Below are 21,882 nucleotides of genomic sequence, written 5' to 3'. Positions count from 1 at the left end.
CGGAAAGGAGACAAGCTTCCGGGGACCGGTTTTTGGCATTTCAGCCGTCGTCGGCCCGGCTTTCTGGAATCCTGGTGGTGCAGTGAGCAAGTGACTCATGTCTGAGTATACCCTGCCACACCTGTAGTGGCCAAAAACGATTCAGAAAGGGGGTGGTGATGAACAGAGTGTCTGAATTAAGCAGACCACTCTTACCCAGTCAAGAGATCAGGGCTTGATCCATCACCGTTATTTAGCTCACTGCATCACCCCGGTTCAGAACCTGCTATAGGCAAATTAGTCTGACCCAGTGCCTCATGGGAACAGGGCAGACCAAACTACCAAGCCAATTCTTCACCGGAAAGGAGACAAGCTTCCGGGGACCGGTTTCTGGCATTTCAGCCATCGTTGGCCCGGCTTGCTTGAATCCTGGTGGTGCAGTGAGCAAGGGACTCATGTCTGAGTATACCCTGCCACACCTGTAGTGGCCAAAATCGATTCAGAAAGGGGGTGGTGATGAACAGAGTGTCTGAATTACTCAGACCACTCTTACCCAGTCAAGAGATCAGGGTTTGATCCATCACCGTTATTTAGCTCACTGCATCACCCCATCTCAGAACCTGGCTATATGCAAATTAGTCTGACCCAGTGCCTCATGGGAACAGGGCAGACCAAACTACCAAGCCAATTCTTCACCGGAAAGGAGACAAGCTTCCGGGGACCGGTTTCTGGCATTTCAGCCGTCGTCGGCCCGGTTTGCTTGAATCCTGGTGGTGCAGTGAGCAAGGGACTCATGTCTGACTATACCCTGCCACACCTGTAGTGGCCAAAAACGATTCAGAAATAGGGTGGTGGTGAACAGAGAGTCTGAATTAAGCAGACCACTCTTACCCAGTCAAGAGATCAGGGCTTGATCCATCACCGTTATTTAGCTCACTGCATCACCCCAATTCAGAACCTGGCTATATGCAAATTTGTCTGACCCAGTGCCTCATGGGAACAGGGCAGACCAAACTACCAAGCCAATTCTTCACCGGAAAGGAGACAAGCTTCCGGGGACCGGTTTCTGGCATTTCAGCCGTCGTCGGCCCGGCTTGCTTGAATCCTGGTGGTGCAGTGAGCAAGGGACTCATGTCTGAGTATACCCTGCCACACCTGTAGTGGCCAAAAACGATTCAGAAAGGGGGTGGTGATGAACAGAGTGTCTGAATTAAGCAGACCACTCTTACCCAGTCAAGAGATCAGGGCTTGAGCCATCACCGTTATTTAGCTCACTGCATCACCCCAGTTCAGAACCTGGCTATATGCAAATTAGTCTGACCCAGTGCCTCATGGGAACAGGGCAGACCAAACTACCAAGCCAATTCTTCACCGGAAAGGAGACAAGCTTCCGGGGACCGGTTTCTGGCATTTCAGCCGTCGTCGGCCCGGCTTGCTTGAATCCTGGTGGTGCAGTGAGCAAGGGACTCATATCTGAGTATACCCTGCCACACCTGTAGTGGCCAAAAACGATTCAGAAAGGGGGTGGTGATGAACAGAGTGTCTGAATTAAGCAGACCACTCTTACCCAGTCAAGAGATCAGGGCTTGATCCATCACCGTTATTTAGCTCACTGCATCACCCCAGTTCAGAACCTGGCTATATGCAAATTAGTCTGACCCAGTGCCTCATGGGAACAGGGCAGACCAAACTACCAAGCCAATTCTTCACCGGAAAGGAGACAAGCTTCCGGGGACCGGTTTCTGGCATTTCAGCCGTCGTCGGCCCGGCTTGGTTGAATCCTGGTGGTGCAGTGAGCAAGGGACTCATGTCTGAGTATACCCTGCCACACCTGTAGTGGCCAAAAACGATTCAGAAAGGGGGTGGTGATGAACAGAGTGTCTGAATTAAGCAGACCACTCTTACCCAGTCAAGAGATCAGGGCTTGATCCATCACCGTTATTTAGCTCACTGCATCACCCCAGTTCAGAACCTGGCTATATGCAAATTAGTCTGACCCAGTGCCTCATGGGAACAGGGCAGACCAAACTACCAAGCCAATTCTTCACCTGAAAGGAGACAAGCTTCCGGGGACCGGTTTCTGGCCTTTCAGCCGTCGTCGGCCCGGCTTGCTTGAATCCTGGTGGTGCAGTGAGCAAGGGACTCATGTCTGAGTATACCCTGCCACACCTGTAGTGGCCAAAAACGATTCAAAAACGGTGATGGATCAAGCCCTGATCTTTGGACTGGGTAGGAGTAGTCTGCTTAATTCAGATACTCTGTCCATCACCATCCCCTTTTCTGAATCGTTTTGTCCACCATAAGCGTGGAAGGGTATACTCAGATGTGAGTCCCTTGCTCATTGCACCATCAGGATTCAAGCAAGCCGGGCCGAAGACGGCTGTAATGCCAGAAACCGGTCCCCGGAAGCTTGTTTCCTTCCCAGTATAAGAATTGGCTTGGTAGTTTGGTCTGCCCTGTTCCCATGATGCACTGGGCCAGGGACAGACTAATTTGCATGTAGCCAGGTTCTGAGCTGGGATGGTGCAGTGAGCTAAAAAACGGTGATGGATCAAGCCCTGATCTTTGGACTGGGTAGGAGTAGTCTGCTTAATTCAGATACTCTGTCCATCACCACCCCCTTTTCTGAATCGTTTTGTCCACCATAAGCGTGGAAGGGTATACTCAGATGTGAGTCCCTTGCTCATTGCACCATCAGGATTCAAGCAAGCCGGGCCGAAGATGGCTGTAATGCCAGAAACCGGTCCCCGGAAGCTTGTTTCCTTCCCAGTATAAGAATTGGCTTGGTAGTTTGGTCTGCCCTGTTCCCATGATGCACTGGGCCAGGGACAGACTAATTTGCATGTAGCCAGGTTCTGAGCTGGGATGGTGCAGTGAGCTAAAAAACGGTGATGGATCAAGCCCTGATCTTTTGACTGGGTAGGAGTAGTCTGCTTAATTCAGATACTCTGTCCATTACCACCCCCTTTTCTGAATCGAATAATGGAGGAAAGCAGGGGAGACACTCTATTTTGTAAAATGTTGGCATATATTTTACAACCCTGATTAATGAGAGATTTAGAGGCATATTATCAAGCCCAATTTTGCTGCTTTAGCGGCTGTTTTTGGCCGAAAAGCGGCAACTTAATTAAGGACAGGCTAAAGTGTGTTACCTTGAGTTAGCAGCCGTCTTTTCTCCACTTTGCATGGCAGTGATATATATCGCTAATGACATGCAAATGGGCGTTCCTCTGTAAACCTACATGGAAAAAGTCGCAGACACAACTACTCACTATTTACAATACAGCCTCGGACCTGCGATGAGATAAAAAAAAGTTGTGCTAGGCGGGGTTATCGCAGGAATTTAACACCTGCTTCATCTTGACTTAACCATCATTTGCATGTGAGGTGGATTGAATGGTTAAGTGCACACTTGCCTATTAGCAAGCTGGTAGTAGCGATGTACAATTTGACACTAAAGTAGGATCTTTATTAGATTGAGGGAGGACAATGATAGTGGCTTCATTAAAAGAGACCCCCCCATCATGGAAGTGCATTGGTAGTCAGTAAGAAGAGAAAGTAGGATAGGAGATAGTTGGCCTTAAAAACATTTGTAGAACTCAGCCAGAATACCATTGGGGCCAGGTGTTTTATTGGAGTTTTGTGTTTTACTAGCTGTGATTATTTCTTGAATATCGATGGGATTTTCTAAGGCTAGTCTATCAGTGTCTGAAATGGGAGGTGGTTGACAAATATTAAGAAAGTGAATGATTACATCATTTTGAAGAGCGAGAGGTTTATGATATAAAGAGGAGAAAAAGGATAAGAACTATTTCAGTATTTCCTCAACGCGTGTCAATAGAGTACCATTATTTGTTTTGGTGGCCTGAATTTGAATTTTATCACGCTTAATGCGTACACAGTTGGCTAATAGTCAGCTAGATTTGTATGAATAAAAATGAAAATTAGATTTTTCTTTTGAAATAGGTAATCCTGCTTGTTTACTAAGCATACATTTATATGTATATCTATATTTCTGAAGTTGACACATATTGCGAATCACGAGGTGAAATTAAAAGACTTTCCACAGTTGCTATGTGTTTTACTAATTTAGAGAGGTAGGCGTAGAATGATTTATTATCATGCGCCATGATAGAAATTGGAACTTCTCGAATATAGGTTTAAAGGCATCCCAGTGGAAAATTTTGGAGGTATCACATGAATTAATATGCAAAAAATATTCAATAATAGCTGAGGCAATTTTTTTAGTTGGATTAAGAACTACATTAGAGTTAATTCTCCATCTTTTTTTGGGAGTTTGAGAGTCAGAAATACATAAGGAAAAGGAGATTAGGGCATGATCAGAAACTATAATAGGGTGTATAAACGATGCCTTAATCATATGTCATAAATTATCTGAAGGCAATTGGTAATTCATCGTAGAGAAATAATATGGGCCTTAGAATGAAAAGTAAATTTGTGGTCTGTTTGATGTTCTGATCTTCAGAAGTCAGAGAACTTAGTCACGGAAAAAAGATTTCAAACCAAAAAACGATTTGTTAGGTCGAGATTTAAATGCAGAGGAATGGTCCAGCAAATGATCTTTGATGATATTAAAATCACCACCCACAATAAGGGACAAGTTATCTAGATTTAGTATTTCAGCAGAAACATATGGCCTAAAAGCAGGATAATCTGATGTAGGAGCGTATATATTGCCACAGTTTAAAATAAGTTTGTCAATTTTGACTTGAGTGTAAACAAATCTACCATCTGAGTCATGGTGGGGAGACATTAGTTGTATTTGTGCTTTATGGGAGAAAAGTATGGCTATGCAGTTTTTAAGCTTTGCAGCAGGAGATGAAACTATATTTCCTACCAATCCCTTGGATATAGTATGGCGCATTTTATCATCCACATGAGTTTTTTGCAAAAAATAAATATCTGCATTAGACTTTTTAACTCCTTTGCCGCGCTGCAAATTCCGCCGCGGTGCGATAGGGGGTGGGGCTGGGCGTGGTGCTCAGGTACCCCGGACGGCTCCCAGCCGTCATAAATCACAGTGGGCGTGTGCTCATGACAGCTGGGAGCCGTCCGAACTCTGCCCACTGATTAATTCTCCCGCACAGACGTGGAATCAACCACGCGTGGGCGTAGTGGCAACTTTCAGACGGCTCCCGGCTGTCATGAGCACATGTCTACTGTGACTCATGACAGCGGGGAGCCGTCCTGAGCATGGAAAAGGTTAACATTTTCTGAAATGTTGTGCTTTTTAACAGGGTGCCTCAAACCCTTGATATTTAATGAAGCGACTACCAACTTTTGTGTCATAGTCATATCACGTTATGAATAGCAGAAAAGGGGTAATGAAAAAACAGACCGAAAAGAAAAGTAGCCCACATTAAAAAGACATAAAACATATAAAGAGGTCAACTTTTAAGACCTCATATCAACAGAGCAGTGGAGACAGATGAACAAAGTAGGAGTAACGACCTTATGTGCACCTGCTATAGAAAGTAGAATAGCAACCTTTAATAATGGGAGTTCACATTAACCTGTAGATCCGGATGGCTGAGAATCCATGAACATAGGGTCATGCTGGTCTAGAAATCGTGTTAAATCTGAAGGGGAGGAGAAAGACTTGGAGACATCATATTTCCAAATGATCATAACCGAAGGATCAAAGAGCCCATACTTGTATCTAGCTTCTATTAGACGTGGCATCAGGTCCAAAAATGGGCGTAAAATCCTAGTGAATAAAGACTTTATTTCCTTCAATCAAGAGAGACTGGATCTCTTGTGAAGCTTTCCTTATAAGTAATAGGTGATGATGTCTCAGAACTTTAAATAAGATTTGTTGCGGTTTAGTTTGATGTGGTTTATGAATAGAAGGGATTCTGTAAGCTTTATTAATCTCAAAACGTTCTGGAAATTTGATGTTTAAAAGTTTAGGTAATAGACTTTCTAAGAAAAGATGACAACTTTGTCCCTCAACTCCCTCTGGGATAATAAATATGAATAGGTTGTACTGTATATTTCTATTTTTCAAATCAAACAAAGAATGTTAGAGAGAAGCAACCAGAGAATTAATTGGAGGCATATTCGTATTCGTAATAGCATTAATATTGTTACCTATTTTTATCTCATTCTCTGCTACTTTCATAGATAGGGAGACAATATCTCTCTGAATGTTTTGTAATATCTGAGCAAATGGTATCAGTATTTATATGAATAGCTTGAATTTCCTCCGAAAGTTTTGATAGTGGGTTGTCTTGTGAATCTATAGCTTTGGACTTCATAGGAGGTGGCAAAACAACTTGTTTTCTTTTATTTGAGTGGTTTGACACCGATTTGGACTCCATGTTTTAGTACAGAGACCAATTAAATAGTTGTAAATAAGTTTAAAAAAAGTAAATGGCATGCAATAAACAAAAACCTTGAAGTCTGCTATGGCTTTCCTGGTGAAATATTAATTTTAGTTAGAGAGAAATCAGAGCAAAAATGTCTTGAATAAAGTTTCAATAAAGTTTAATTGTATAATGTATGAAAAAATGAAGAAAATCCCGTTTAAACTTGGGAAGGTGAAAGAATCCAGGCAAACCACGTTATAGAAAATCCCTATAAGGGGGCATAAAGCTTCTGAAGAAAGCAGGGGCTGAAAAAGAAATGCCCGCCTCCACAGTTCACACAGTTCCATGGGGGTGAAAGGAGCCCTTCCTGAGGAGAATGAAAATTAGCCTACAGCGCTACTCTCGTTTGGTCGAGGTGCCTGAATTTTCACCTGCAGCTACCCCAAGGAGAGACAGGGAAGTTCTTCGAAGTAGGACCAAAAGAAAATCCCCTTTAAACTTGGGAAGGTGAAAGAATCCAGGCAAACCACATTATAGAAAATCCCTATAAGGGGGCAGAAAGCTTCTGAAAAAAGGAGGTGCTGAAGAAGAAATGTACGCCTCCACAGTTCACACAGTTCCATGCGGGTGAAAGGATCCCTTCCTGAGGAGAATGAAAATGAGCCTACTGCGCTTCACTCATTTGGTTGAGGTGCCTGAATTTTCACCTGCAGCGTCCCCAGAGAGTGACAGGGAACTGCTTCGAAGGAGGACCAAAATAAAATCCCCTTTAGTCTGGAAATATTCATCTAAGAAGCAGGTGAGCAGGTGAGCAGGAGCTCAGGTCACAGCGGCCATCTTGCGTCACATGAGCTGCCGAAACCCTAGTAAACATCCCATTTGTGTTTTAATAACTTTAAGGATATTCTGTGTGTTCATGTGCTAAACATACATTCAGTTAATAAAATTAATAGCTATAACCTGCTACAACGACCGCAGGACTGAATCCATGATTGCATATAGGCAGAATCAATTATCAAGGTGATTATAAAAGCATTTCCTTGTCCCACAGTGAATAACAGACTTCATCACAAGATAGCTGATATTGCAGAATTTGTAATGTAATGTAATGTGCCAGGAAAAGAGAGGGAGAAACGAATGTTTATCCTATCTCAAAAAAGTGAAAGTGACAAGAGGGGACATTAGTAGTCCGGGAACACTTTTAAGACCCATAATTGGACAAGGATAGGGATGAAGTGCACCCTCCCTGGAAGTGGAAGCAAAATCTGGGAACATCAACAAAAAAGCGAGTTGTAAAACATGGGAAATCAGGTAAACTTGTGTGCGCACACACAAACGTGCTAGCACACACACACCTGACTTTTCAATATGTCCTCTTTGCAGCTGCCACTGAAGCCTGCAATATTTTTATAATGCTGCACATCATACCGGAAGACAGTGTATGAGATTTAACTCCCCCCTCTTTAGCTGTACTCAATTTGTCTAATGTAGGCTTTTTTTATTTGCAAGTGGAGTTTGAGCTCATACCTCTTTCTCGAAGGTACAAACCTTTTTATGGTAATTTTAGCATTCTAAAATTGTCAATAATTCCCTTTTCTCGGTTTTAATGATACTTCATGTAACTTTTCCAATGAGCTTTCCAGGAACCAAACCTCACTAATGTATCAGAATTTCATTACTGGATAAAGAGTAAATATACATTATTACCAACTACTCCTAAACTTACACTTTGTAGTCGAGGGTGTGACAATGGATGTTGAATATATGTATTTGGTAAGCCTTTGTAATCTCATTAATTAAACTATTTTCATATTAACGTTTTGCAAATTTTAAACAATTAGCAGTTGCATTTTTACGTAAAAATAGTGCAACTCTGTTTTGTGCCTTTTGCTGTTAAACTAAGAGATAGCTCCCAAGTAAAACATGTTCTGTTGATATTCAATGTTACACCTGATTTTTTCCACCAATGTCACCACCTTCTCTGCTCCACCAGCGCAGTTTTATTAAATGTGCGCCCCCCTTCTTAACAGGGCTCACATGACACATAAATATGCCGCTAAACCTAGGGAAACAATAAACCTGAAAACAAAAAGTGCACATTTATTGCCCGGTCTGCGCTTCACATGACAGGCTGTGTGCTTAAGAAGCCCATGATTGAAAACGCTCCCAGCCTGAGCTGACTGACCTCCCCAGGGAGGCTGCTCCTGTCAGCTCGACGGAGCCCTGCTGGCGCACTGCAGCATCTCATATTAACTGTAAACTGTGTACAAGTTAATAACACTGGGGCTGGAGAGGAAAGTGCTCCAGTGTTGTAGTGAGTGTTTGACCTTCTGGGACCTGGCTTATTACAGTGACATTTAGCCTTAATCCTGTCCGGAGCCCAGTTCAATAATCTGCTTTCCAGCCTGTGCTTTACCCAAGTCTATGTTTGTTTTAAGACTAGGCAAATGGCAAATGGAACTATTTTCCACATAAAAATGTTAACAAACGAATCTCACCTGGCACTTTGGGAATCCAGGAGTGATGAACCAAAAACATGATGCAAAAGTGAACCGGAATCTATTAACAGCTTGCCTTGCGCGAAAGTAGGACACCAACTAATTTGCTTGATACTTCTCTCTTATAAATAACAAAATAGGGCAAAGAGATTTTGATGCATTTAGAGACATGAAATATGGGCCTAGATGAAAGCATGCTTTTTTCCGGTATTCCATTTCACCGAGGAGGCTCTAATGGCCGCACATTGCCTTCGCTCAAATTAGTATGGTGAGTATTGCTTCGCCTGAGGACACAGAATTGCATCCTCAACAATGTACAACCGAGAGGGAACAAAATGATTTCTGGCAAAAGAAGGCCTTCACAGCCTCATGAAAGCTAAACATTTATCAGTGTCATTTCTCTTTCCTGTAGGAATTACTCTGTCAGCAAAACTGCAATACGTCTCACGTGAGGGAAGCCAAAACAAGATCTATAAGAATCTTTGACTAAAAAAGAAAGAGGAGAGAGATTGGAATTCTGTGTAACCTTGGGGCAGTGGGAATAGATCTGTCACATAAAATGAGATAAGTCTGATAAATGCTCAGAGAGGGGCTCCAGGTGTTCTCTCAGGGACAAGACGGGACATCCGGTGTATACTGATACAAAGAGCTTATATATTTCATGTATATATTTATTTATTAAAGCATTGGTGTATAATGTGCAAACTCCACTCTCACAGCACTGAACTGTGCATGCCACATCTATAACTATTGGATTTACTAGAGAAGGGTTGCTGGCTTTATTTTATTGATTTAACCCAGTGTTACTTAGAAACACAGTCGTGGTGGTGTTGTGAATTCACGATTTTCATTTTTAACATTAGTAATTTTGTTACAGATTAGAATGCAGTTATCAAGAACCAAAAGGGAACTCCATAGGAGGCTTCTGATCCCACAAAGGTCCCAAACCACAGCTTGAAAATAACGTGAACTAGAACAACAATTGCTGACATTTCACATTCGATTGTGTATTTTCAAACTGTATCATGAGTTCGAAAATCCAACAGCTCATTGTACACAATGTTCTTATCTAAACGGTAGAATGAAGAAATGATTTGGCTGATGACATGTGGCTGTATGTGTTTGGTAGTCATAGCGGATTATTTTCTTTAGCCAGGGGCTGTTTTGGGTTTAGGGCACATTGTGCCACATTGCTTGGCAGCATACTATTAATTAGATGCTCTGGGCACATACAGGATGTCCAGAGGGCGGGAGTGATGGCGCGCCTGAAATCAGACCAGTGCATTGGTGAAAGGTGTCTCTGATGTTTCCAGTCTGTCTTTGAGTTTCAGCTGCAGACCCGGCCTTAATTGAAAGGGAGGGTCAGGGCCCAGTTGGGTGCAATATGTTACAGCCCCATCTGCAGGGGGGGGGGGACTGACCTGTTCTTCCACATCGTCAGTTAACGCTCTCACCTGCACTGGCCACAGCTGCCCACACCCCCTCTCAGTGGTGGTTCACTGGGGGAGCGCACCACTTCTATGTGGAGCACTGTCAGTGCACCTTCCGTCAGCTCCTACATACTGTAGCTGCACAGGCACAAAAGCAAAGCATTCTCTCATTTGCAGGGGGCTGACTTCTATGTAAATTAGGAATGCCCTAATGACTGTGCCTGTAAGGCTGTAAAAAAATGTGTGCCACCAAGATCTGCATTATAGAAGAGGGCAGTGAAGGCAGCTGCAGTTCCTTCTACTATTTTGAAGTGCTCAGGCAAGAAACAGCTGTAAATGCCTGTGGCGCCTCTGGAACTCGTTTTGTTATATGGCTGCATCTGAGAGAAATAGAGAAATACCTGAAGATTAAAATATTTATGTCATTTATTTTTTCCACGCATTGTGTTTTCTTTTTAATTCCTGTTATGATTAACTTTTGATGTAATTGTGTTTGACCTATTTTATCTTTTTTTAATATTTGTTTTCAACTTCCTTACGTTCCGAAACAAATAATTATCAACACCGCTGCAAATAATTTATTTGGAGAGAAAATAACAAAAGCTGCTTCAGTATGACCACTACTGCAGCTAGACCCGAATAATTCCCACTGCTTTATTGAAAGCCAATAAGACTCCAAAGCCAATAAGACTCCAAATCCTGTTAAGAGTTAATTACAATAACTGCCCCAAATATTTGGCAAGGCAGTCTCTCATTGCAAAAAGATTCTTGAAAGTCAAAATTGCCCTTTCCATCCTGGAATTAAAGACCTTCCCATGGAGCCCTTCAAGCTGGAGGTTCGTCATATTTCTATATGAGCATTCACTATGTTGGAGCATAAAACGCATTTTCCAGTTCAGCAGAGGCCCCGGAGCTCTGTTACATATGCGTTAAGCATCGAATGCAGTTCAAATTTTGAGCTTCGTAATGGTAGCAAGATAGGTGCCAGATTACATAAACATAAGGCAGGGCAGTGCTAAACGATGCAAACAATAGCGGCACTCTGCGTTCACACACAAAGCATTCTTGCAATGAAAGTTGACATGAGTACAGAGCTTAATACAATTGTATTGTGTTTTGCAAACCCAAGATAATCTATGTAAACTAGGCCTAATAGGGCGTGAACAATGCATCGACCCTAGGATTCCTCGAAAAAAGAGATCCTTTTAAATCACACAATGTAGTGCAAGGTGGCTTTGTGTACAGTACTAGCACATAATTACAGATGCACAAGCAATAAACAAAAAAAAATTACATAATACTTCTACAAGCAATGCATTTAATTTCTGTGAAAATAACACATAATATGCAATTTTAACCTGTCTGTTGCCTGTATGGAGAGATTTTTTTTGGAGGATGTGCCTAAACCACAAAACCTAAGCTAGATACCTCTGGCTCCGGGGCAATGCAAATTATGTTTATTTATTGGTTAAGGGTGGTGCATTGTGCGATTTTATTCATACATCGCATTTTCTGTTTTTTGTTTGCGACTAAAAAAAGGATGTTACATATGCCCCCAGGCTCCAATCATGTCTTGAACCAATAAATAAACATAATTTGCATTGCCCCGGTGCCAGAGGTATCTAGTTTAGGTTTTGTGGTGTTGTCGGGTAATATCTCCCCCAGTATGGGGACATTGTCAAGGCTCATGTTATGTTCTCCTGGCCCTCTAGCTTTAGTCGCACCAGGGTGCTCAATCACAGCCTCAGAGGGGGGTTTAGATTACAATGTCCTGAACTCCCTCCTCCACTCAATTTCCGCTTGGTTCAAATAAGAAAAATCCCCTGCACCGATGGCGTGCCCACCCCCCAACAAAATAAGATTGTCAAAACCCTCCACCCCCCCCCAGAACAGGACCCAAAGATCGCAATCTAGTTCCCATCCAAACACTCCCCCAAAGAACAGTCAAAGAAACCCGATGGTAGTCACCGCAGGCGTGCCTTAGGGGCAATGTGGGGGGTCGAGTACCGACGGGAAGCTGCCCTCTGCTCGAACTTCCTCATTGCGATCGAGCTCTATTGACTTATGGCCAGCTCAAAGCTTCACCCTGCACCCAACTACTAAACAGCAGTTCCAGTCATGCTCGACCTGAGCGCCAGATTTGATACAGTCTCTCATAGTCCGTTACTTGACAGATTATATCACGCAGAGGTAGGCGGCACTGTACTGTACTGTGCTGGCTGGCGAGCTTTATGGAGGATCGCACCTTCCAAATTACTCTTCAACCGTATGTCTCATCCACTCAACATCTGAAACAGGGTGTGCCTCAGGGCTCAAAGCCAGAGCCTTCACAACATATATATGCGACCGTTGGGGGACCTTTTGGACAAACATGGATGCATATGGTGTCATATACAGATGACACGCAGCTGATCCTCACCTTGGCCCAGGACAATGGTCAAGCAGCTGAGGACTTTTAGCTCTACCTAGAGGACATGTCAAACTGGATGAAACTTAGCTGCCTCAGACTAAACGCCAACAAAATTGATATTTTAGTGGCAGGGAAACAACCAGTCATTTGGTCCTCAAGTTGGTGCCCTAGCATGTTAGGATCTTCACACTCTCCAAGACAAAAAGTTAAAAATCTTGTAGTTTGGTTCAACTCCACATTATCCTTCTCAGACCAAATCTCCACCCTCACAGGCACTTGTTTTGGGATTCTAAAAATGCTTAAAAGAATTCTAGGGCTTATCCCAAACAGTCCCAAAAAGAAAGCTTTCCAGGCACTGGTCACATCCAGATTAGACTACTTCTAATTTTCTCTATCTGGGGGCATCGAAAAGGAGTGCATATGCTCCAATAGGTGCAAAAGGCAGCAGCTTGGATGCTATTAAACATCCTCAGATTTGCACTCACAGGCCTAGCCCTGGAAACTCTCCAATGGCTCCGTATGCAGGGGAGGATCTCCTGTAAAGTCCTATGTTATGTCCACAAACCACTACAGGGCATGGGCCAAAAATACCTCTGCCTTATGATACATTCCTACCACCCTATGTGTTGTCTGAGAGCTGCTGGAACAGTAAATACTTTGGTAGCACCTCCTTCAGGCATCTGGCGGCCAAGCAGTGCAACTCCTTGCCTCTGCCTCACAGACTGGAGACATCAGAAGCAGCTTTTGGGAAACATCTTAAAACTTGGTTGTTTAGAAAAAATGTCACTCACTAGTCATACTTCGCTCTGTCTTTGCCTTATGAGCTCAGCCTTGAAGGAATCCAGCGCAGGGGCACTCCGGAATGGAGTAACCATGCGCTACACAAACTGTAATAATAATAATAATAATAATAATAATAATAATAACAATAATAACAATAATAATAAATAAATAAATAATAATAATGCCACTGCTTCTGGGCTTGGCTGACCACAGGAGGCAGGGGACCGAGGTGAGAATGCCCTAAGGGCCCCCTGCCTCGGGTTAACAGCATGGCAGGGGAGTGTCCATGATAATGGAGACATATTACAGTGGTCTGGTGGGGAGCAGGAAAGACAGTAAGTCTCTGTGGGCCAATTTACAAATGCCTATAAAAATGTCCCACAGGTGACCCTGAGGCACCGGTCCATCGCTCAATGCCCAACTGCCCGCCTTCCCACTCTGACCTTGTTCATAACGTGGGCATCAGGTTACAACTCCTTGAAAAAAGTTGTCAATGTTGAACCTTCAGCCAGAATGGACTGCAGAGCTCCATCCCAGCATTTGAATGTTTACTGTACCCGCATTGCATATCCTACCCCCATAGGGAACTCCTTTTATCGAACAGGGGTTGCAATGGCATGCAACACAATGCAAATGCGAATCCTGGCTGGGATGCCACAGCAGCACAATAACCCGCCTGAATTGGAGAAGCCCCCCCCCCTATTCAGTTGCATAGGATGCAAATTCACCAAATTGGCTGAGGTAATGAAAGTGACCCAAAGTGTCCTATGATTTTTCATGACATCATAGGCTGTACCCCTTTTGCCCTCTAACTCTCTCAAAAGTCCATTATTTGTTTCTACGGCCTCAAAGGAGGAAAACAAATAGAAACTGCACGGAATAAACAGAGTTTGGTTTGTTTGCATTCTGTTTTTGATGCTCCCTGAAGAACCTATCAAGTTTAGCACAGCCACCAAATGACAGTCTACCTTCTTTGACCCCTCATTCACGTCCATGCAAAAACAACAAAATGCAGGCCTGAGTGAGCACTGCGCCGTCCTTGAGCAGAACAATCGTCGGATCAAAAATGGCGGATTCCACTTAAAACAGAAAGGGTTTGAAAAGGTATTTATTCTATGTAGAATTTCAGAAGTGGCAATTATTTGTCGCCATTGTCATTAATACTGTGCATTAGCTTGTTCCTAATACCATTCTGAAGGTATCATGATACACTGTGGTATTCATAACGTAATCCTTTGTATTATGTTGCAGAACCCTCTCTTCACAATTGAAATGCAGCAGATGATTTTAATTACTAATTAAAGGTTATTGTTTATGATGCTGGATTTCATTATTAATAGTGATTAAAAACATCATAGTTAAGTGTATCTCTACATGCTAATTTCCGTGTTAGATTGAATGCAGTTCGAAGTAGCCAATAAGAAAGGCGCAAACATATCATTTAATCAGGTGCTTGAGCACCGGGCACATTTTGACTCAATGGTACCTCCAATTCATAAGCATGCTTCTCAGTTAAGGAAAATATGTCATTTTACTAAAGGGAAGATTCACTTGCTATCCATGGAGTGCCACAAAAAAAGTACACAAGGATTTGCTATACACAACCTGTCAAAAGAACGTATCACCCATATGAAATCTGATTCTATTACAAGGGCCAGACTCAACCACAAGAGAAAGTGTTATCTGACTGCACGTTTAGTTAGTTTGTGAATTTCTCTGTCGAATCTGATTGGTTTCGATGAGTACATACTTTAACCAAAATGTATCTCATTCTTCCTTTTTGTCTCCTTTTTTTCTCCTAAAAGCTCTGGGCAGTCCAATTCTACACAAGACTCTTTAAAATACCTTGAGCACAAAATCCTTAACTGACTTCCTTACCCATGCAGTCACTTACAATCTTACAGTTCAGGTGAGCAGCAATTTTACCTCACATTGAGATAGAAAGCAGTATGTCAGGGGATATAGTCATAAGCCTATCCGCAGTGCAAGGTAACAAAATGTGTTGAATTCATTTGAGAAAGTATTCATGAAAAATATACAAGAAAATCTGAAACACCTTCTGATGGAGTTATTTCCACATTTGTGTAAATTTATAGGGATAACTCACTTACCGGTCTCTTCCAGTTTCCATTTTAAAAACATCATCACAGTGATGCATCTGCTGTTCGGTGGTCAAATAAATGTTAGCGCCTGGGTAGTTGGCAGCCACTTTTTTAAGCATGCTGTATACAATGCCCTTGCCATCCATGCGCATGTTGCGGTAGGGACCCCAGATCACATAGATAGTGGTGTTGGTTTCTTTGAAGAAATAATCAGGGTTCTGAAGGAGAAGTGGCACACTGGTGTGGGAAACGACCCTGATTGAAGTCCTACGACCCACATCATCCTCATAACCAGTCACTGGAGCATTGTTCATTCTCCAAATGCAGGAGCTTTGGTCAATCTCTTTCCCCACTTTCTGTCCAATCATCTGGCCTGAATTGGAAACAACAGCACATTGGTCGCAGTCCAGATGCAGAGGCTGAGAAGGGAATGCGAGAACCATTAGGGGATGTTGTGTTGTCGAGACAGCATGGTTCATAGCATGAGCAAATGTTAGTTGTTACTTCACAGTATCATTACATAGGTACTACCTTTACATTGGATGTTTTCTTCTACAAAGGTATTACTGCTCCTCACTAATCCTGGTGCTGAATGAATTTATAGATGTGTTCCTATGGAGGACATGCAGGTCCGGACTTTACACAGAAATCTCCCTATTTCGGAAAGAGGGCATGGTGGGTTTACTATACAGAGATCCTCTCCCGCCTTCACTTCCTGAAGTAAAAAGAAACAGTTATCATATAATGACAATCAGTCCTCTGCTACATAAGATGATGGAATTTGAAGCCGACACTGGGCACGCCTCTATGGCAGGAAAATTGATTTCTTCATAGCTCCTGCCTAGAGGGGTAAGCATGATGTAATCTGATTGGAAGTTCCTAGTTGGGGAATGTTTTGCAGGGTGCACACATGAAAGACTTACAGACCCTTTAAGTTCAATTTGACCTCCACAAAACACAATTTCATTATCACCTACAACTCTGCAAGGAGCACCTTGATTTATACCACTGAAAATAGCTAGAAGCCAATATCACCCACGGTCTACAGGCAAAAGCAGAGTTTCACACATCTACACATTTCAAAATATAAATGCGCCTGATTCGTTCAAGCCCCTCGAATTGCGTTAGGAAGCCTGAGTGGCCTCATGGATGAAAGTGATTAGAGAGCTGTTAAAATGGCCCTCGTGAGCTTGTGATTCCCACCATACTGTTCTTAGATATTTACCTCTCTTTCCAGACCATTTAAACCACCTTTTGGAAAAAACTAAAAGGTCTCTCAATAAGCTGTTCAAATCTCATCTGTCATTAAGAATTGGATGTTCCATAAATATCCGATTTGATTAGCCTTGCTCCATTTCTTTTATGGCACTCAGTTTGGAGTAGGGATTCTGTTACTCTTGCTCAAAAGTTTATTGAAGATTGCCTTTCAATGGAGCAATCGCACAGGATCCCCTGGATTATGTATATCAAAATCCGTTTATCATCTCTAGGTTTAGCACACATATTTGAAACCCCAAGTAACTGTTCTTCTATTGCTAAAGAGGAGATTAAAACTTGTTTTTTAAACCAAAAGGCAAAAGAAAGACTTAAAATTGAGATCAAAATACTTTCTGCAATAACTCAACCTCACAGATTTTTCTTACTTAAATGTTGCCTAAATCTTATTCCTTGCATGCTGGCCTATCCAGCAGGAATTTTCACATCACATCAGGTTCTGCCCTGTCCATGCTACGGCGCATCTACCCAATCTAATTTGCATATTTTTTTCTTTTGTAAGATTTATGTGGACCATCGCAAAAGATTTATATTGCCAATCATGCGAAAACATAGCTTTAGGCAATGTTGCCCAGGGATGTTCATTTTAAAATCATTGTCCGATCCCCTTGCTTGTTACTGTGATGCATCTTTTTTATGCCTTTCATGGAAGATCAGGAGATAGTTTAATAATTTAGAATGAAATGCAAGTTTTATTCTGTTTTTAACAGATTGTTTTAATAGGACATTTCAATACTTTGTATTATGATGAGTCTCTTTGTCCTGTATACTTATGCTTTTATGATATATTGCAAAACGATTGAATAAAGTGATTTGACTGACTGACTGACCTCTCCTTCCAAAGTTATATTAAGGGCCTATAGACATTTCCTGCCAGCTTAATCTATTAGGAAATTTAGAAGACATGAAGGCTCCTGAGGAGATCATAGGTGGGTGAGCACTGGGACCATGAATTACATGAGACATTGCCTGGTTTTGAATGTCCTTGACCATACTCCCTTTGCTGCATAAAGGAAAGCATTGGATGGCGACACAAAAACAGAAGAGTCTATTTCTTAGGCTAGTGCCCCACAAAAATTACACAAGATATTGGGGGAAATTGTTGGAATACTACAAACTAATGTATACATCTGATGACAGATTAGATGAACCTATTTATTGTGGTTACATTGTGTATCTTATATGCTTAATGTTCAGGTTTTATAAAACAATAACATTTGGTTTATAAAAATATTCTAGAGGATGATTAACAAAACTAATGCTAAAAGGTAAACAGATAAACACTCATATCAAATATAAGAAAAATAGCAAAGTGTATTGAGGCAAAAAAATCTAAAATGACAGCAGCAACAGATCATCAGTATGAAGAGAACTTATGCTGAAAAAGAAGAAAATGTCACCTTGATAATAGAGTGTAGCAAAAGTATGAACACAAAAAGATAGCAATGATCATTTAGTTTATCAACTGCAGAATGAGCTTGAAGGCACCATCTAGAATGAGCTTGAAGGCACCATCTAATAAGTTTCCTGTTTTTAAAGGACTGGTCATGTTAAGGGCACAGGTGAGTGTCAGTAGGCAGAAAAACACATTAGGATGTAGAAAAAGATAAATGTGCAGACAGGAAAGTGGGCATTAGAGATTAGAGGATACTACAAATAAAACACACGAATTCCGGAAGCCTCAAGTCTGATTATCATTTAATGTTAAATAGCAAGCGCCACAGACAATTGTTGTTTTAATTAACCTTGACTCTAAGTAGGAAACTGTAGGTTGGAGCATCAAACAAATATACATATATATGCTTAAGCAGACCTTGTAAAATGACCACTATTTTTGCACTACAATGTAGACTTACATTCAATGCAGCCCACTCTGTCACAATTTTAAATGGTGGGTCAAATTTTAAACATGCTAGCGTAAGCAAGGCCGTGTGGCCAAAATGCGTTGAATGAACTGGTGCTGTTACTTTCACAAATGGATTTATTGATCACAGAGGCAGTTGTTCTGGATTTACTGATTTACTAATCACGTCCACTCCTGATTTCACTCATCAGCCCCAGCGGATGTTTCAGCTGCAAAGCAAAGTTTGTAATTGGTATATATATCAGTCGTCAACCACGAAATCCAAAAGACAACAGCGGACCCAGAAGTTTTGGAAGTGCTAAATCTTTATTGTACTTTTCCCCGCACCTCCGCCATAACGCGTTTCAAGCCTAATGGCCCTTGATCACATGACAACGCTCTGGGGAAGTATCCGGCTATTTAAAGTGGCAGTGCAGTTTAAGTTACAAACACGTCATCATGGACATAGAAAATGTATCTGCTGGAGTTCGTAATATTTCTAAAACAATGTTGTTTTAAAATACATAAAACCTTTCAAAATTGTCAATTCATTAAATAAAATTGAGATAATCGTAAAATACGAAATAAAAATCAATTCTAAAATAGAATGTTGTTGCAAGGCAAACAATGGTCTATTCTTTCAAGCCTTAAATGCCACAATTGTAAGAATCGGTGCATGGATGTAAAATACAAAATCACATATTAATACGAAATGCATTAATCTATTTCAGCACCTATAGCTTATGTACATACGAATTCCATAATATTATTCCTTCTATTCATACAGTCTCATGATAACCTAGTAACCTACTGAAAATACCCCAATGTGCAATATGATGAAATGGTGCTACCTAAATGAATAGTGACAAATAATGATTAAAAGTGCAAAAAATTGCTAAAAATTAATAAAAAAAACATTTCATTTTCACAAATAATCAAACGACTAACTATAACATTCACCAATAGATGGTACATCATCCCAAAAGCTAAAAAAATGTAATTTTTTTCAATTCATTTACGTGTGCGACCTATATTCAAATACTTGATAATGAGTATGCATTATTGATTAGAATAAAGACTTCTATATCATTTGATACTAGGGCTATAGACATGTACAGAAATCCTCACTTGCATTTAAACCCGTTGGTTGTCTACTATCCAGGTTTAAAATGTAGTGTGTCTCCAATCGGCGGAGGATACCTTCTCTATTACCCCCCCTTCTGAGAGGCATGACTGCATCTATTGCATAGTATTTTAAAAGTTTTACATCTTTACTATGGCAGTCATTAAAATGTCTAGTGACTGGGTATGTTTCGTCGCAGTTTGTGATTGCCCTCATGTGTTGGAGCACCCTTTTGTGTACCGGGAGCTTTGTGCTCCCCACATATCTTAGGGGGCAAGGGCACTCCAAAACATAAACAACATACTCCGTTTTACAGGTCAAGAATTTTGAGATTGGGGTTTTGTGATCTGCAAAGGGTGACGAGTATGATGTCATATTTACACTGTTTTTACAAGCTTTACAGGAGGCGCATCTAAAGTTGAAGCATGAAACAAATATACATATAAATGCTTAAGCAGACCTTGTAAAATGGCCACTATTTTTGCACTACAATGTAGACTTACATTCAATGCAGCCCACTCTGTCACAATTTTAAATGGTGGGTCACATTTTAAACATGCTAGCGTAAGCAAGGCTGTGTGGCTAAATGCTTGGAATGAACTGGTGCTGTTACTTTCACAAATGGATTTATTGATCACAGAGGCAGTTGTTCTGGATTTACTGATTTACTAATCATGTCCACTCCTGAGTTCACTCATCAGCCCCAACAGATGTTTCAGCTGCAAAGCTGAGTTGGTAATTGGTATACATATACATATATATATATATATATATATATATATATATATATATATATATATATATATATATATATATATATATATATATATATATATATATATATATATATATATATATATATTTATTTATTTATTTTTGACAGGAAAGATGCGGCACAACACAGTTCCAGTTAAGTTTCAAAAGGTGATTTATTGCTCCAAACTCAGACCAACGCGTTTCAGCCTAGAGACAGGCCTTGTTCACGGTAAGTGAGCATACTACTATGTCTACTATTTATCCCACCTGGCTATTAAGGTGCATTGTGGGACAGGTAGTTCATGTAAATTAAAAAACGATTTTTTCAAACATATTAATGACATTTAGCAATTTCAGCACTTAATTCTTATCATTAGGTACTAATACATTGTATGAGTTATATGTACACTGTTATAATAATAGTCACAGTTTTTGTACTAATTTCTGAGAGTCACAGTGTTCAAAAAATTATATATATGTTTTGTTTACATTTGTAGTATAGTACTATATGTTACCACTGTCTCATTGGATGTTCATGACTTTTTGCTGGGTATAGTACCCACTTCAATAGTACATGTTTGTTTCCTTCCCATCTAGGTTCCCATCGCAATGTTTTTTGTGGATCACTGATGTTATTCTAGGTGTACGTAAAGCTATATATATATATATATATATATATATATATCGAACAATCCTCAGCAACCTCTCGCCCGGAGCCCAATGCAGGAAACCGCTGCGCAGGAAAGAAGACGGAGACCTCAGGTGCAGTGAGCAATTCTCATCTTTATTGTACCCTCGAGGAAGCGGCACACAGCATGACGTTTCGGCCTACACAGAGGCCTTGATCACATGACGCACGCTGGGAAAAGGCAATATTTAAAGTGCTAGTGTTAAGTGGGGATACATTCCAATTGGTCGGTCTGTGGTCACATGTTGCACTTAACAATGGATACTAACAACAGACTTTGTATTTACAAACACATCTCGGGATAATCCCTGGCTGATTACCTGTCGTTCCGATGACACATGTATCAGTAAAGTGCATAATGTAATTCATATAAATACACGTAATGTAAACAAAGATGACTGGATAAATCCAATTGTGCAAATTGCAAATGATGTAAACGATGTAAAAAGTGCACTGTGCTACACATAATGTGTACAAAGATGACTGGATAAATCCAATTGTGCAAATGGTAAATGATGTAAACGATGAAAAAAGTGCAATGTGCCACATGAAGAAACGACTACACAGTAGTATCCTATATACAATATACACTCTGTACACAAGGTCATGAACAGCATTACGATAAGTTAATAAATACAAAAATATATATCATAAATATATAAATAC

General features: G+C 41.0%; 1 protein-coding gene across 1 annotated transcript in view; it reads right to left on the bottom strand.

Annotated features, from left to right (window-relative positions):
- Nucleotides 1-21,882, bottom strand: part of ST6GALNAC3 (ST6 N-acetylgalactosaminide alpha-2,6-sialyltransferase 3) — a 1,116,254-nt gene that overhangs the window by 217,783 nt on the left and 876,589 nt on the right. Inside the window, exon 3 of the mRNA XM_086954126.1 lies at nt 15,541-15,950. Coding sequence (XP_086810252.1) covers nt 15,541-15,950 — 410 coding nt within the window. The remainder of the gene's footprint in view (nt 1-15,540; nt 15,951-21,882) is intronic.

This window comes from Lissotriton vulgaris, chromosome 1_1 (genome assembly GCF_964263255.1).
Source record: "Lissotriton vulgaris chromosome 1_1, aLisVul1.2, whole genome shotgun sequence".
NCBI lineage: Eukaryota > Metazoa > Chordata > Amphibia > Caudata > Salamandridae > Lissotriton > Lissotriton vulgaris.
Note: the sequence above shows the minus strand (reverse complement) of the source record. Positions and strands in the feature narration are given on the sequence as shown.